This window comes from Enhydra lutris, unplaced genomic scaffold, assembly GCF_002288905.1.
Source record: "Enhydra lutris kenyoni isolate GAN:26980312 unplaced genomic scaffold, ASM228890v2 scaffoldscaffold32, whole genome shotgun sequence".
Taxonomy (NCBI): Eukaryota; Metazoa; Chordata; class Mammalia; order Carnivora; family Mustelidae; genus Enhydra; species Enhydra lutris.
This window is the reverse complement of record NW_019154116.1, coordinates 4,779,978-4,797,005: the sequence shown is the minus strand read 5'-3', so window position 1 is coordinate 4,797,005 and position 17,028 is coordinate 4,779,978. Positions and strand designations below refer to the sequence as shown.

Sequence of the window (17,028 nt, the reverse complement as noted above, 5' to 3'; positions counted from 1 at the left end):
CAGGCTAATACGGGCTCCAACCAGAAAGGTCATAGCTGAAGGGAAGGAGGGAGGAGGAAGGGACAGAGACGGAGGGAGAGACAGGGAGGAAGGGAGGGGGAGAGGAGAGGGAATGAGGGACCATGAGAGGGAGGGAAGGAGAGAAAAGGAAGGAGAAAGAGGAGGGGGAGACAGGGAGGGAGAGAGGTGGCGGGAAGGAGGGAGGCAGAGAGAGGGACAGAATGAAAGTACACAGTGGCACGGAAACCTCCAATCAGGATGAGGCCAGGAAGAAATGAAGGAACAGATGTTTGAGGACAAGTTCTTCAAATCCCACCCTTCACGTTGAAACTGTTGGAGGAAAGGAACAGCCACCGGCAACAGGACGGACGGGTCAGGTTGGGGAGCGGGGTCCCTCACTCTCTCCCCCAGCCCAGACCCTGCCCTCCGTCAGGCGTCTGCCTCCAGGGTTTTCTGGCGAGTAGGATGATGACATTTCAAGGGCACATGATTCAAAACAAAAACACTAAAGCCAATTCTCGTTTCTGGAAACACCATGACTAGTAAACTTGGTGTTGAGAGAAGAAAAGAAAACTCAAGCCACGTGGGACGCACACGGTGCTGGGGGCAAGGTTATTTTGGTACTTGGTGTCAACGAGCGAACGTCTTTGGATCGAGTATCATTTTGTTGCTAAAAATGTCCACTTTCCCAACACTGCAATTATAGCCCGCTCACCACCAGTAATCTTCCTTTGATGAGTCACGATCCTGCAGTACCTGAAGGCCATGACCTCAGTCTCTCTACGGTCGTTGTGGAGGGACCACCAGCTGCAGGGCTGGGCCGTCTCCCTGGGCTCTGTGTAGTGCTCCCCACAGGGGTAGGTACTCCCTTGGGGGGCATCCAGTTCCGCAGGCTGGGAGACACTGTGGGGCTTGCTGGAGGATGCATGTGCCCAGCAGGCAGGGGGCAGAAGGCTCTGGGGTTTGCGCAGGGACGGGAGCACTCAGCTGGAGCCCGGGCACCCGCGGGGCAGAGGTAGCAGGGAGGGTGTGAGGCGGAGAGGGGCCTGCATGGATGCTGGGATTCTAACAGAAGACTTGGCCTTGGGGTGCTAAAAGGGAAGCCAAATTCCTCCCCGGGGCAGCTCACTGAGTCCTCCCATGTGTGCCACGTGGACTCTGGTTCCAGAGGGTGAGGAGGACGTGCGGAGCTGAAGGGACAGGCAGACCCACTGCTGGGATACTGAGCTGGGTCTCCCTCATCCCAGTCCCTCTTCAGAGTGCTTGCCACCTTCCAGCCTCCTTGCTGCCCAGGGACTTGAGCAGGTGAGGAGGGAACAGGGGAGAGGATGGGGGAGTGAGGGGAGGATGGGGGAGGCAGAGGGGAGGATGGGGGATGAGGGGAGGATGGGGGAGGCAGAGGGGAGGATAGGGGAGTGAGGGGAGGATAAGGGAGGCAGAGGGGAGGATGGGGGAAGCAGAAGGGAGGATGAGGGAAGAAGAGGGAGGATGGGGGAGGCAGAGGGGAGGATGGGGGAAGCAGAAGGGAGGATGAGGGAAGAAGAAGGAGGATGAGGGAGGCAGAGGGGAGGATGGGGGAAGCAGAAGGGAGGATGAAGGAAGAAGAGGGAGGATGGGGGAGGCAGAGGGGAGGATGGGGGAAGAAGAGAGGAGGACGGGGGAGTGAGGGGTGGATGGGGGAGACAGAGGGGAGGATGGGGGGAAGCAGAAAGGAGGATGGGGGAAGAAGAGGGAGGATGGGGAAGGCAGAGGGGAGGATGGGGGAAGCAGAGGGAGGATGGGGAAGGCAGAGGGGAGGTAGGCGGAAGCAGAGGGAAGGCTACCCCAGGGCCTGAACGGCAGAGGGCGACAGCGGGTAGAGAGTGGGAAGGTGATCAGTACAGGGGGTGGGGTTAGACACTTGTCTGCACAGGAGGAAAATCAGAGACTGAAGTTGGGGAAATGATGAGTCAAATTTCCATTTTCACTGAAGCCCGATGGGGGTTAGTTAACTTGGAAAGTCTGAGCGGGCGTCACGCGGTACAAGGGGAGCTGCTGCGGAGAAGGGTTCCTGGGTTCCTGTGCTGATCCCCAAGCAGGATGGGAGCTGACTCCTGTCCTCCAGCTGTGGCCTCCCTGCTCACCCGGAGTTGGAGCTGCTGGGTCCTGGGTCCCGGGGGAGCGGTGGGGGGGCGGCTAGGAGAAGCACCTCAGGGCACCCCCCCGAGTGCTGGTGGCAGGGGGAGTGCAGGACCCCCCACCCGCCTCAGGCTCCACAGCATCTCTCCTCTTTCAGGGCGGTGGAGGTCAAGGCTGAGAACACTGGGTCCTGGGACAGCAATTTGGTAAGTTCCGTGATGCTGATTTCCTGGTTTTCCGTTATGAGCTTAAAATATTCACTTTTCTTTAGCCATAATCTCGGTATCGCTGCTATTTCACCTTGCTCTGGAATTCAGTACGACTGTGGGGACAGAGTCTGAGCAAGGAAGCTTGCGTTACGTGCCGTCAGCTGCTTCCGACAACAGTGGCCGTACAGACAGACATACAGGCAGGCAGACAGAACGTACGTGTGCTGGAAGTTCCACCTCAATGGAGGGGGCTATTCTCATGTCTTTGCCATTGATGGGATAACAACTCACGGCTCTGACCTTGGAATTTTGGAATTTTCTCTGGTGCAGGATTTTAAATCTCTTGCAGAATTATATTTAAATGGCAAAGAAATGCCAATGTTATCACAGCTCAATCAACATCAGTGAACTCTTCATTTACAGGTGAGTGTGTCCGCTTCGCTTACGTTTCCCAGCCCTCTTTAATGATGTGATTCTACAAATTATACACACACACACCTCTTAGAATATTCTGGAAAAAAACTTCAGTTTAAAGTCAGCACAAATGCTAAGCTTAAGCTTGGGCTTTGGGAACTCTTTGGCTCCAAGGCTCAGCTCCTGGTCCCTTGTGGCCCGACTGGGGCCTGAAGCCCATGGAGTATGGGAGGGGGTCGTGGTCACACCACCAGCCCACAAACTGTGGTGGAGACACGGAAGGGTGTCCTGCCCCAGGCACCCTGCCCAGCAAACACCACAGTCCTCTTCATCCAGGGGGTCCTTTCCTGTCTCTGCAGACATTCCCAAGCTGCATTCCTCCCCCAGGCTTTCCTCAGATTACCGTGTGAGAAGTTTAACATATGGTGCATGTGTAAGGTTTGCAAGATAGATTTTAAAGGTTTCATTTATCCAACCTGAGCGATACCTTCTAGAATATTCTGAAATATTTTCTAAAATGCGACCTGCCCGTAAGTATTGTGACTTACTGGATCCGAAGAAGAGCAGTAAGTAGTGAAATCAACGAGATCGGCAGGAGACGAAGGACAAGCAGGTGGGGACGCGGTGGCAGTATTCCCTGGGGCCGTGTAGACAAGACCACATGAGAAGGATGGGACGACGTGGACCGGCCAATAAATGGGTGATGCAGAGAGTCATGCTTCTGAGAGGAAAGACGACTGCAGAAGGTCTCTCTCCTTCCTCTCTCTCAAACCCCGCCTGACTCCGCAGACCAGTTCGTGTCACTGCCCCCTTCTTCGTGAGGCCAAACACACTGTAAATTAATAGCCTTTCCCAGTAGATTTAGGAGCCGGAAATGTCAGCAGCCTCTCCCTCCTGCAGAGATCTTCCCACTTCCCCGAACCCTCTGGGGCAGCTTAATTCCACAGCACAGAGTGGGAAGCTTGCATTGAACCTGTGGGGGCGGCCCAGCGGGGATTTCGGATGAGGCCCCTTCTGTCCTGGCGCGCAGAGTGAAAGCACTTTCTTCCTGGGGTCCGTCGCCAGCTGCTCCTGCCCAGACCTTCACGGAGGACCGCCTTCTTGCGAATTAGAGGTCTCTCGGACTTGGGTCTCTGACAACTCCTACTTGACGGTGCCACGGGAATGAGACCAAGTTCCACTGCAGAGAGGAGAGAAGACGCACCTTGGAATTCTAAGTCCCCAGTTCCTGCTTGAGAAGCGGTGGTCCGGTTCAAGCACGTTACCAGCGAGAGCTCGAGAAAACAGGCCCTTGCCTGGCCCCTCCTGACTGCCCGCCTGTCATCTTCCTCATGCCGGAATCCGTCCCTGTCTTGGACCTCCAGAAAGCCATGCCTGCGGAAATGCTCTGGATATGGGAGAGCCGAGCGCCCACAATGCTCTGGGACAGGGGTCTGTCTTGCTCCTGTAGGACTACCCCAGACACTGCCCCGGCCGGCACCTGCTGGCAGAACCCTCACACCTTTCCCCTGCACTCCTGCCTCTTAGAGACGTCTGCATCCTTTGTACACCTCCTCCCGCACCCAGGTGTGACTGTCTTTCCTGGCTGGGTGCTGAGTGAGATCCAGTTTCGAAGTGGTGCCCTCTGTCCCTTTTTCCAGAGGGCTTAGAGGATAAATATGTCTCCTGCCCTCATGCAGCTTACGGCCCCGTCAAGGGCAAAACCCTCAAATGTTGAGTAACCGCGGGCACACAGCCTGCTGGGCTCGACCTTCCAGCGAAGCCAGGAGAGCTCTGTGGCTTCTCTGATCAGGAGACCAGCAAGCCACCAAGACACATGGGTGTGTGGTCAGCCCCAAGGTGCAGACTGAGGTCCTTTTCTTGTTTTCTTAGGATTGGGCCACTGACATGATCTCAACCAAAAGAGGTGATGATGGGAGAGAAAAAGAAATACATAGAAATGTGAAAAATCGGTCTGAGCCATGGTGGGTAGAACAACTGTCTCTGTTATCCAGGTGTGATGCTGAAGATGGTTCACACTCGCCGAAGCCCATCCATTGATTTCCGTACTACAGATTCACGTGCAAGAGAACACCCCCTCTTAGACCGATGTGAGCAGCAGGCTGAGAAACCCAGGGGGGAGAACACTCACACCTCTAACCACCTCAGATGTTGGGTTTCAGCTATCAGAGTGGCTCAACTACGGGAAAACCATCAAGAGTACAACAGAAACAGCGCATAAATCCTGGGGGACCAGCACGCTGTGCGCCTTCCCCTCTCCTTGTGACGATGCTGCTCCTACACCCCGGAGCCCGAGGGGTCGCAAGGATGCTGGTGACATCTGGGTGCTCTCCTGTCCAAGGCAGGAAGATGACCCTGGTTTTGGGGCCAACACTCAGGGCCCTAACTGAGCAGCAAGAATGTGAGGCAGACACCAGTGTTCGCGGCAGATTCGCCTCCGACTGTCACAATGTCACATATCCGCTCCTGGTTGTTTCTGAGCAAATGCAAATCCTGTGGGCTGAACATTTCAATTACATTTCCCTTAAATTCCACTAAGGGAAAGGCCATTCCTGAAGGTGTTTCAGAAAGGCAAAGGAAGCCTGACCACAGTGAATTTCTCTGTGCACTGATCAGAGGCCATCTGGCTGACCTGTGGTCACTGCTGGCGTCCAGAGCATTTTACACAATTTCAAATTTCACTTCTGAGCCCGGTCTTCCTCTTGAAACAAAATGGTAACCCAAGTGTTCCAGTGGCTATCATGTTGCATAATGAAGGTAGCATCTCAGTATTTTAACGGCTAACAAAAGCCTGTGGTGTGCACTGAGATACAGTGAAAGAAAGGGATTAAGTAACGTTCTCGTGTGTAACTTTGTGACTTAGCAATAGCCAAGAAAATTAAGCTAATTTAAAGACACTGCTAACACGTGGGATTCTTAAGAGAGCAAAGTCAGAGAGGCGAACGGTAGCCCTCGGATTGCGGTGGGACAATACACGGTCACAGTTATGATCAGGATTCAGCTCCTGACGGAGCACGATGACTCGAGGATGGAAACCAACAGACACCAGGACAAGAGACCGCAGTGGACGGCGGTGGTGGCTATCCTGAGATTTTTGTGATTCTTTGTAAGATCGCAGACGAGTGTGAAACAATTTGAGCCAACTGGATGTCGAGTTTGCCCGGAAACGCTAACAGTTACGAAAGCAGATCCCTGGGTGTATGGGATTCGAATGTGAGTCCAGGTCTGGGTCTTTGATAAACGTCTTTTGTGTGTTTATTTCACTACATATTCGCCTTCTGAGAAAGAAGGACCAGCCGCTGGTCGCCTCCTCCGCGTGTGGCTCTTGCGTACATCACATCCTTGGGGATCACGATTCACCTGGGAAATGGGGTTACACGTCTCATCTTCAGGTGAGGTGCCTGAGGCTTGAGGAGGTGGCTAGCTGCCCAGCAGCAAAGCAGGCTGGAGAGGAGGGACGGTGTGGGAGCCCTGTGCTGGCCTTGCTGTCCAAGGCTTTATCCCCAGTCCACCCAGCAGGGTGATGGTGGAAATGACGTATATGCTGGACCCTTCAACCCCAAGCCCAGGGTTCTGGCCGGAAGCTGTATAACCTTTCAGAGCTTTCCCAAGACAACCGCGGACACTGAGAGCCACTTGCTCTCTGGAGGTCTTAACCTGGGGCCAAGTAAACTTGGATGGAAAAAATGACTTTATTTTCACTACCTCCTCACTACAAGCCAGCACTTCACTGAATTATGACTGAAGGTAACAAACCACAGCCTTGTAAGCAATGCCTTGACTTTGTCACCAACAGAAAAACAGATTTTTTTTTTTTTAAATCACATTCTAGTTGGCGCAGACAACTTGAAAGGCCATTTACTATGTCCAATTAGAGGAGCTGTCAGATCCGTCTTCGGATCTCAACACTAAATACGTTAATAAAGATGTACTTCTTAATTTCCTATTTTAGTCCAACACTTTTAAAAATGTGATACATGTGTTTCGACATAATTGACTTCCTTTGAAATTCTGTGAATTTTATCCTGTGCATTTAAAATGAAATTATTCTGAGGAGGGGTCCACGGGCCTCCCTGGATGCCCAGGGGGCACGCGGTCCTCCAGGGGTGGAGGGGTTCTGAGTTCTCTGGTTCCTCTCAGACGCATGTGGGGGAACAACCAACAATGACCTTTATCTCTCCAGACCATGAGAACACCGAGGCCAGGATCTCCTTTTCAACAAAATTACTTTAAAAAAGTCACCCTAATTCCATCCAGCAGATTTCAAACTCTCTTTTTATTTGATCCGTTTTATTTACGATGATTTTCTTTAAGCTTCATACAACTTAATGGCTGGATCCTACCTTTAGAGAAACGTTCTCCCGGGGGCTGAGATGATGAAGTTTCACAGTATATGTTGTGCGAGTGATCCAAGAAGAAAGGAGCGGTTCTGGGGGGGGGTGGGGCCGCTGTGCCCATTCTGGGGGGCTCCTCTGTGCTGGTTTCGGGCTGGCGGAGGGCACTTCCCCCGGACCCTAATGCAGTCGCTCTGCGCTCCCCAGGTGGGACTCTGGGGGTTCCCAGCCCCGGGGGAGTGCTCTCTGCGTGTGAGCGAGCTGCTGAAGAGCCAGCTTCCCTGAGAAACAGACCCCGTCCACAGAAGGAGATGAAAGCAATATGATTTTAGTACTTAGATGACTTTTGAAAGTTACATTTTAAAGGCTTATAATATTCAACTAGTTACGATGAATTTAAGCTTGTAATAAATTCAATTCCAAGTTTCCTCCGTGTTATTTCTACTTTTCCCTGGCTGGGAAGCAGAGTGAAGTAGGGTATGTGATGATCCTGAAAGACCTCAACACAGATTAATCCTTGCAGCATTTAATATTTATTTTGTACCATTACATCTGATTTCTGCCTGGTGTCTCCTGGGAAGCAAAAATGGGCATCCAGCCTGACACTCAAAATTCATGCTAACTCCAATGTGTCAGCAAGACAAAAATGATTGTTTTAATAATTAAGTGCACAACATGTCCAAATTTATAAAATAAGAATGGCTGCTTTTTGTCAGAACCAATATAGAGTCAATTCTATAACTCCATATTCTGATTTTTGGAAATGTCTGCTTTTCAAGATAAAAAAGCCAGAAAGCACTGCCTTACTATTTTTCTGTAAATTCTTCCTTTGATTCCCAAGTGAGTTGGGTACATTTCAACTTAAAGTGTAACTCAATCCATTCTAAAATAGTGTTTCCTCACTTTTATAATCAAAGAACTTTTAATTAAAAAAAAAAAAATCTCCGGACTGCCTGCCAAATACTGTGATGGAGAATTAGTACTTATCTTACAGAAATTATTTTTACAATAGTAATTTCTTCAATCTGAGTAGTAGGTTCACCAATGTAGCCATTATATTCAAAAAGCATTTCTTTCTTGAGTTTTTCAGAAATTTTAAAAATGCCTCTCCCTTTCCTGGAGACAAGAAATAAAGCAACAATAATTATCTTTCTCCTACGGTTCTGAAAGATGTAAAACGTTCTTCTAGTTCACACAATGTGTACCATGAGCTTATTTGGACCCATAGAAAATTCATAGAAAATGTTATCCCTCCCTTGTGGATCCAAACCTAGCAAAGTATCACTGCAAAGACGTCTGGAAGGTGCATAGGGACCTACGAGGAGCAAGCCGACCGCACAGGCTCCTCGGCTGGGTGGCTTCCCCCTTGCCAACTCAACAGCTCATGGAAACATGGTGGCCCGAGCTCTGGACAGCCTGGTGAGGACTGAGCTTTGCTTTTCACTAAGCCATCTGCCTGGGGCACAGATTCAACCTCAGCGAGCCTGTTTTCTCCTCCATGAACTGGGAATAATGACAGCACTTGACTCACAGGCCACTGCAAGGACTGACTCCAATGGCCAACATAAAACATTTTGCATGGCAGCCCGTCTGCATTAAGTATCTGCCCCAGAGTGGCAGTCTTCTGCTGCCACCAGGGACAAAGGGAAGGGAATGGGGTGTCTGCTCAGATCAGCAAGTTGCATGACCAACAATTCATTTGGCGCACACCATGTGTGGGGCATTGTGCGATGGGGGGGGCAATATAGTTGGCATAGGTCAATGGCGTCTAGCAGGATAAGGCCAGGTGTGTCTTCTGGAAAATGCGAGGTTCAGAAGAGGGCCTTTTGTAGAGGAAATGGGGCTTCAAGGATGGCTGGGCCTCACCGCGTGAATGTTAGGGCGGGGGGCTGGCTTATGAGCTGAGCAAGGACAGAAAGGACCAGCCAGGGCTGGGTGGGGCTGGAGAAGGACAGACCTCCACGTGGGCCATGGCGGGTGGGGGAGGGCTGTTGTGCATGGGTAGAGTTCGGGGGCTCATGGGGTATTCCATAAGGGTCATGATAAAGGATGTGAGAGGGCCAGGTCTGTGTCTTGGAGGAGTTAGGAAGACGGCGGCAGGGAAGACGGAAGGAGACAGAGAAACTGCACGGGGCATTGCCCGAGTCCAAGCAGGAGATGACAAGCTTCTAATGAGGCAGGAGGGCAGGTGGAGAAGAAAAGGCAGGTGGGAAACCACAAGAGGAAGAGTCTTCATTTATCCTGCTCCCTGGCCATGCCACGCCTGCTGGGTGGGGACGGGGCACATCGGGTGACTTCCCTCGGCTCCCACAGCCATGCCCTGCCCTCTACTTCCAATCCTTTGCCACCTGCTGAGTCCCAAATTGGCTTCCTCCTCCGCATTCTCAATCTGGGGTCCTGGGTCCTCCTACACCACTTACTCCCCCCGGCCTCACCAAAGTGGCAAGAAGCCAGAAAGGAGGAGGGCCAGGGAGGACACTCGGGATGGCGAAGGGGTGTCACGGGAGTGCCCAGGGCAGCGTGGCTGCAGGGGCCACGGCATGCCAGACCCTTAGTAAATGGGTGCCGAAGGAAGGAAGGAATGAACAAAAGAACGAGTGACGTGTGATGAGGTAGAATTAGCGAACATCTCACCCTTATTGTAGTGTGCTGACTCAGCAGGTGGGAAAGCCTGGAGGTTACCAGAAACGTTTCTGCCACTACAGCGACTCCTTTGTGTGTTTTGGGAATGCCCGATCTTCCCAGGCCAGCCCTGAAGGCTGGGGTCCCGCCCACCTGTAAGGAGAGCGCTCCCTCTGCAAACATTACGCAGGTCTGAACACTCTGCTAACCCCAGGACCACACGTCTCCCAAGTCTCCAGGGCACACATGAGCCACTGCCAGTGGTCAGGTCCACGGACACTCAACGAACGGGCACCTGTCCACGCCAGGTCTGACTGCGAGCGGTCTGGGATGCCGAAGACAAACATGAATGGATTTCTCGTTGTCCCCTCTGGTTACTTCTCTGCGGTGGCACTCCATCTGAGTCTTAGGTGCCACCGTGTGTCCAGTAAATGTCTAGTACAGAGTAGTCAATAGGCACTCAATACCTGTGCCACAGGCACCAGTGAGTTACTGCCAGTTATCTCCGGGTAGGCTGAGTTCCTGAGCCCTCCCTGTTGTGTCTCAGGGTCACTGAACTCTCCTGGGCACATGTCCTTTCGAGGCCACGCTCCCCCTCGGTCCAGGGAGGAAGGACTTGGTTTTGTGATGGCTTGTCTACGAAAGTAGGGCTTCCAGGGGGCTCTGCCAGGCTTCACCCAGGACAGTGAGTCCGCCAAGGCAGGAGGAGGGAAGGTGAGAGGTCGATCACATCCTTACCACCTGAAGGTCCATTTGTGGCTGCTGGTGGGGACATGGATGTGGAAAGGGACACGTCCTGGTCCACGGCGGCTCGTTCAACACCCACCTCTTGTTAGACTCACACAGGAGTTTTTCCAAGCCTCAACCTGGGCCTGATCCTAGACCCATGAAGTCTGACTTCATGAGGGTCGGGCCAGGCGCTGGAATGATTTCAGCCCTCCCAGGGCGTCTGATTGACTGGGGGGCTGAGGACCACTGGCAGAGAGGGAAGGACTTACACCTGCTGGCCCCCGCCCTGTCTCTCCCCATTGCCTTATCAACCCAGCAAAGATCTCACTTCCACCACATCTGAAATGTGGCTCCAACAACCCACTATTAGTAGCTGCTTTAAAAACAGATCAAAATAAAACAAAACACACATGAAAGCTATTTTGCTGGTTCCTGAGCTGTCCCCCAAATGGTACTACCTTACTTCTACCATGGATTCATACCCACCGGTTCCTAGGGAAGAAAACGGGCAGAACTCTCCGCTATGGGCCTCATGCTTTAAAGCAAACTTTGAATTATTGTTACTTATTGCCATTTTCCACTAACAAAAGGCCCCCCAAAACTATGCTGGCCCTTAATAAGAAGAACAAACTTCTCACATCCCTCCGTCTAAATCAGAAAAATAAACAGAAATATGTTGACATTCTCGTCTCACAAATTCAGATTCTCAAAGTCCACGACTCAGGGTAAAGTAAGTCGCTACTATTATTAACTGTGCCGTCAGCCGCGGGCCGTGAGCACTCGCCAGGGAGCGAGCCATGGGAGCCCGCCAACTTGGCATGGGACTATTTTTAGGATACAGAGTCCTGCCTGTGTCCTCCTGCCCGTCCTACTTGATATCAGAACAAGCTATTTTTTCTTCAAACAGTTCAAGCTGCAGAGTCATCCTGGGTGGGCAATTATCTCTGTCACCTACACTTGGCACAGGACAAGATGACAGAGTGACTCATAAGATCTCCCCGCCAATGCATTCTCCTCGGTGAACCCATGGCTTTGCCCTCCCCTCTCCCAGCCAGGTTATCAGTGTTGAGGCCCCACCTGCTCCCAAACCGCTCCCCTCTCCAGGGGCTGTCAACTCTGTTCCAGGCTGGTCCTCCGGGCCTCCCTCAGTGTGGTCCTGTGTTCACATCACTTTGTGAACCAGCAAAAGCCTCTAGAGACACGAGGTTGAATTAGTTACAGAATTCCTGTTGGGGCTTGTTCTGGGCTGCACCGTGACCCCCCACAATCCCTGCATTGGGAGCCCTCGTCCCCCGTGCCTCGGAATGTGACTGTACTGGGAGACAGGGTCTTTACAGAGGTAATCATGTTAAGCTGACATCGTTAGGGTAGGCCCTAATCCAATGTGACTCATGAAATGAGGACACAGACACGCACGGAGGTTCAAGCCTGTGAAGACACAGGAAGAAGACAGCCTTCTCTCAGCCACCGAGTGCCGCCTGGGGACAGATTCTCCTGCACGGCCTCACCGGGGCCCCACCCTGCTGACACCTGATTTCCGACGTCTGCCTTCCAGAACCGTGAGACGGTGCATTTCTGCTGCCACCCAGCAACCCTAGGGGTCTCACACAGGGCTTCAAAACGTGTGTCAGTTGTAACAGCTTGGAAGCCAACACACTTTGGGACCCAGAGGGCTGGTGACCTTCATCACCTTTTCTGGTGAGACCTGGAGATGTTACAGTCGGAAGTAAAACACTGTTCCTAGGCCTCGACCTCTGGAAGAAGTTCTGAAGAAGGCGGCACTCGTGTGTGTGCACGTGTGTGTGAGCACGGTTCTCAGAGGCACGCATGATGCCGAGGTTTTAAGTCCTGAGGTCAAGCTCAGGAGATGCGGTGTATCGTCAAATGGCTGACATGCAGAGCCCGCTCCTTTTCTAGCACATTCTGACCCTGCCAGCTTCCTTTATTCAGAGATCCGCGAGACTGATCCAGGAGGCAAACAGACGGTCCTGGAACCGCTGACCAGTCTGGAGCTCAAAAGCTAAGATCTGAGATGCTTCAGGTCCGCTGCTCTCACCGTTCTGCCGACGCCCGACCAGGTGTCAGCTCTCTGCGGACACGCACGGTTCTCACGCGGGTCACAGTGAGCGGACCACTGCCCGGGCACAGCCAGCAGCTGAGGTGAACCCCCGGGTTGGCCCTGCCCTGCCTGACCGTCTTCCCGACAGTGGCTCGGGTTCCAGAGCCTTGCCACTCACTGCTAGAATTAGAACGAGATGTATCGATTTCGCCTGACCGTGGAGCTACAGTTCCCTCACCTGTACAGAGACCATCGAGAGACGAGCACCGACTAAGGCGAAGCAGCCTCGGGGCTCGCTTAGCTGGCGGGGGACTGGGCTCGGAGCAGGGCGCCGCTAGCAGCAGAGCGTCTGCCTGCTGGCCTGCATCGTGTGCTTGGCTCCGAGAAAGCAGAGGACGCGTGAGGAACAGTCTTTCAAGTGCCATCTGGTTCCCTGCCCCTGGCAACGTCTAACTAATTGAAAAGGGGACACTCAGGAGGTACAGTGATGCGACAACAGAGCTCTGAGTTAGAGCCCCCTCGAACGGCTTTCGGGGACCCTTCTGCTCGAACGACTACAAGCAGAGGGTCTCCGTGCTGTCATTCCGTGATCCCAGGCTCCGAACCCGGTGTATATGCCAGTGAACTCCCCCGTACTCCTACGGGCTGGGCCCCTCCAACGTCGACGCTCCTGAGCCCAGGCTTCCGGACCCTGTTCTCGGAAATCTCCGCAAATGGAGTCCGCACGTGGGGCTGCTTACTAGGTGCAAACCCTGGGCTCACCCTGCAACCGACCTAACTTTCCAGACCAACATATCACAGCTTCCAAATGTCGGGAATCCTCCTCTAGAGCTATAGATCTTCTTCTTTTGGTTTGTAAACGATAAAGGATGTAAGTAATGGTCTGAAGTTTTACCATTTCCACCAGTTCATTTTAAAAGTATGGGAATTATTCATTCAGTTGCAGAAAACCAAAAGAATTACCTAAAATGTCTCCGTTTAGTCAAAAGAAGGACTAGTAATAGACAGTAACAGGCAGGGCAGCTGCGTCGCTATCTGCACAGAGAATACGTCATACAAGCAACGCCTGGAATTTCATTTAAAACAACCACAATCCATGCAGCAGCACAGCCAAACAGGCAGGGGAGGGTCTCGTGAAATGACTGAACTTAGCACATCGCATGATAACCCCGAACCTTTTATTTTCTGCACAAAACTGCTAAGCAAATCTTTTGTCAATATTACCAATGGAACCTTTAAAAGTATTAGACGATTTCTCTGAAGGCATAGAAACAAAACGAACTTAGTATATTCTCAATTCAGAGAGTTAAGCTGAGCAGTTATGCAAGAGGAAAACAAGCCTTTAACTTTGTTGCTTAAGAGAAACGAATCCTAAAAAAGAAAAGCCAACAGATGGAGGAACTGAGCTACAGGAGAATGCCTCTCTTAAACTAATTATTGGTTTGGTAGCAGTCCCGGTTCTCTTTGAATACCTAATCAGGTACTTTGATTCCTTTCCCAAAGCCCATTACCTTTACGGAAATAATTTGGTAACTACAGTATGTGCACTGCACAGCCTGTAGGCAAGGACTTCATAAAAGGAACTGATCAGGTCCCGGAAACACTCTTAGAATCCTTTTGAGCACAGAGTCTTGAAGCGTAATGACTTCATTTCTCTTATTCTCACACTGCCTTCTGAAGAGGTTGTGTGTATCCCACACCAGTGTCTTCTGGGTGTTGAAGTCAGCACAGAAAATGCAAAGGAACTGAACTGGTGTTTTCATAAGTTGCTGCATTCCTGCCTTCAGTTAGATCTTTCACAGTCCAGCTGATAATATGACATGCTTGGTGTAGGACCCTGAGTTCAATTAAGTGAGATTTTGAAAATAATAAGTAAAAATATTGATAATTATTTTCAACCCTGAAATCTCTAACTTGCAAATGGCATGCAAGACTCTTAATTTCAGTCATGCAGGAAAGGACCACGGACCCAAGGACCTGCTTATTTTACGAGAAGTACACAGGCGTGCATGCGTAGCACTAATTTACACAGGGAAATCGTGTGATTTACAAAGATGTATCTCTTTTTGAGAAACTTCCTCCTTTCCCATTTGGAATCTTTACTTTCCTATATCTTTCAAAATGCAGGCTGTGACCCAAGGGACCTCTAGGATCTCCTCCTAACCTAAAATGTCATGATTCTGTGGCACTATAAGGCAAAACGACATTCCTCTTCCCCTGGTTCCCAAAGTCATCTCACTGTGGAGAATGAAAGAAGGTAAGAGACTGTTCCAGAGAATTCTGTTCAGCAATGATTTAAGAGACAGATAACAAAGACATTTTTTTCCAGAATATTCTTCCACATCATTTGTATAAATTCTGTTCAAAAGATAAAGTGACCCCCCCATTCCTGTGGCTCGTATTAAATTTCAGGCACCTTACATCAGATCCAGCACTGAACGGAAAGAATTCAGAGCGAACGTTCTCACGATAAAGCATTAAAGCGCTCTCTCAGTTAAAGATGTCTTTCCAGGGCTGTCATATCCATCCTTTTCCTAACTCAAGAAAAAAGTGGAGTGTAAATCCCAGGAAAGATAGACTGGCAGGAGAGTCACTTGGCACCCTGCACTGGAGTTAGGATGCTATCTGAGTGGAATCCCAGGGGTCCCCTCCAGTGAACTTGGCAGAACCAGCATGATTTGATCGGTGTGAAAGACCCTGCAGTAAAAGGGACAGAGACAGGTGACAGGGGACTGATGCTTCTGAGATGCAGGCTGCAGAATGATCCAATCGAGAGGTCATTCAGGGTCTGCTAAATAGAACAATGATTCTCCATAAATTTACAGTTGCCCATATGAAAGTATGATTTTATTAACTGTTTGCTATTGATTTTGAGAAAATATCAAACAACTCGAGCATGATCAAGGGCACACAAGTGTGCAAAGACAAAACCATCATGCCCCCGTCTGCAGCCAGGAGGGAACACATTTCAGAAGACCCATTCATTCTTTGCTCTCGGGTTCCCTGGATTTCTTTTGGTAAAGCTGCCATCTGGCACAGAAGACTCTGGCATCCAGCTCCCCGCCCCCCAGCCCAGATTTCACCACTTAGTTAAAAATCTTAAGCCCTGATAAAGGATTTAACTCCTGGAGTCATGAGGAAACCCAGGGAAGAAACAGATCTGAGAAAGACCGGAGGTGATGGTTTTGGAAGGGGGCAGGTGCCAAGCGTTTCCTTGAGAGTCTGGCCTAGTCACTTAAGGAACCATGCAAACCACACCTCCTCACCTCAGCTTCTCCCAGCGAAATTTCTCAAGAGCACAGTTTTCACCTTTGCCCTAGATGTTGCTCAGAAGGAGCCAGGAGAGGAGGGGAGTAGATTTGGCAGCTGACCAGGCCTCCACAGAGCACCCTACCTGCACAGCACCCACCTGAGATGTTGGGGAGGAGACCTTCCTGTGTGTGTGTGTGTGTGTGTGTGTGTGTGTGTGTGTGTGTGTGTGTGCAGGCGCGGGAAGGGGGGTGAGTGATAAACTCGCTTGGGCATTCAGATCCTGAGTACATGTAAAGTTCCACCCCCAAGCGATGGTGGGGTTCCGAAGTGGGGAGAAGCCGATGACGGGGAAGGGGGGGATGGGAGATGGGAACAGAGAGGGAGATGAAGGGGGCTGGAAAGGAAGAAAGGGAGAGAGGGGGCGGGAAATCAGAGGATATGGTGGAGGGCAAAGGCGGCGAGCCAGAGGTGGATGGGGAGCGGAGAAAGCCATAAAGGACAGAGGGTGGAGGGATGGGGCGCGAGGGAAGACGGGGAGGGGTCAGGCGCGCGAGGAACAGGGGAGGAAGGCAGCGGAGGGTCCGGGGAAAAGCCGGACAGTGAGCTCACAGTCGCCCAGGCAGGGAGCGCGGGCGACAAGCCGCGGAGACCGGGGACCAGGTGGGACCGTAGGGGCAGGAGGACGGCGCTCCGGGGCGCGCGCCCGAGGCGCCCGGCGCGTCGCCCCGTCGGAGGCGGGTCCCGGGTTCCGGCCGCGGCCGCGCCGCGCCCCGCGCCCCCTGCTCTCCCCGCGCGCCCGCGCGCCTTACCTGGCCCTTGACCAGGCTGGCGGCGAACTGGCGCATGACGGCCTCCACGGTGTAGGCGCTGGACCAGCCACGCGGCGTGAGCAGCTCCATGCAGATGGCGCCGCCGTCCAGCACGTAGCCGTTCTCCAGGCGCGGGCTGAGCACCCGCATGAAGGGCGGCGAGAAGGGGAAGTTGTCGGGGAAGGTGAGGTTGAGCAGGATGAACTCGGTGTTGGTCTCCTTCATGTCCTGCCACAGCACGGAGTCCTTGTCCACCTGGTGCAGCTTCACGTTCCAGTCGAAGAGGCTCTCGTCCACCAGCTCCACGGAGATGAATCGGTCGCTGAGGCGCGCGATGTCCTGCAGCTCCTTCATGAGCCGCCGGCTGCGCACCTGCGTGCAGTGCTGCTGGCGCGCCGCGGGGACCAGGCTGCCACCCGCAGCCACCGCCGCCGCCGCCGCCGGGCCCGGCCCCGCCCTGGCGCCCGCCGCCCGCTCCCGGG

At 52.3% G+C, this 17,028-nt stretch overlaps 1 protein-coding gene across 1 annotated transcript in view; it reads right to left on the bottom strand.

Annotated features, from left to right (window-relative positions):
- LOC111153460 (ubiquitin conjugating enzyme E2 Q family like 1) overlaps positions 1-17,028 on the bottom strand; it is a 35,956-nt gene that overhangs the window by 17,755 nt on the left and 1,173 nt on the right. Inside the window, exon 2 of the mRNA XM_022512485.1 lies at positions 16,547-17,028. This exon is cut by the window's right edge and continues 38 nt beyond it. Within this exon, the coding sequence (XP_022368193.1) occupies positions 16,547-17,028 (482 nt within the window). The remainder of the gene's footprint in view (positions 1-16,546) is intronic.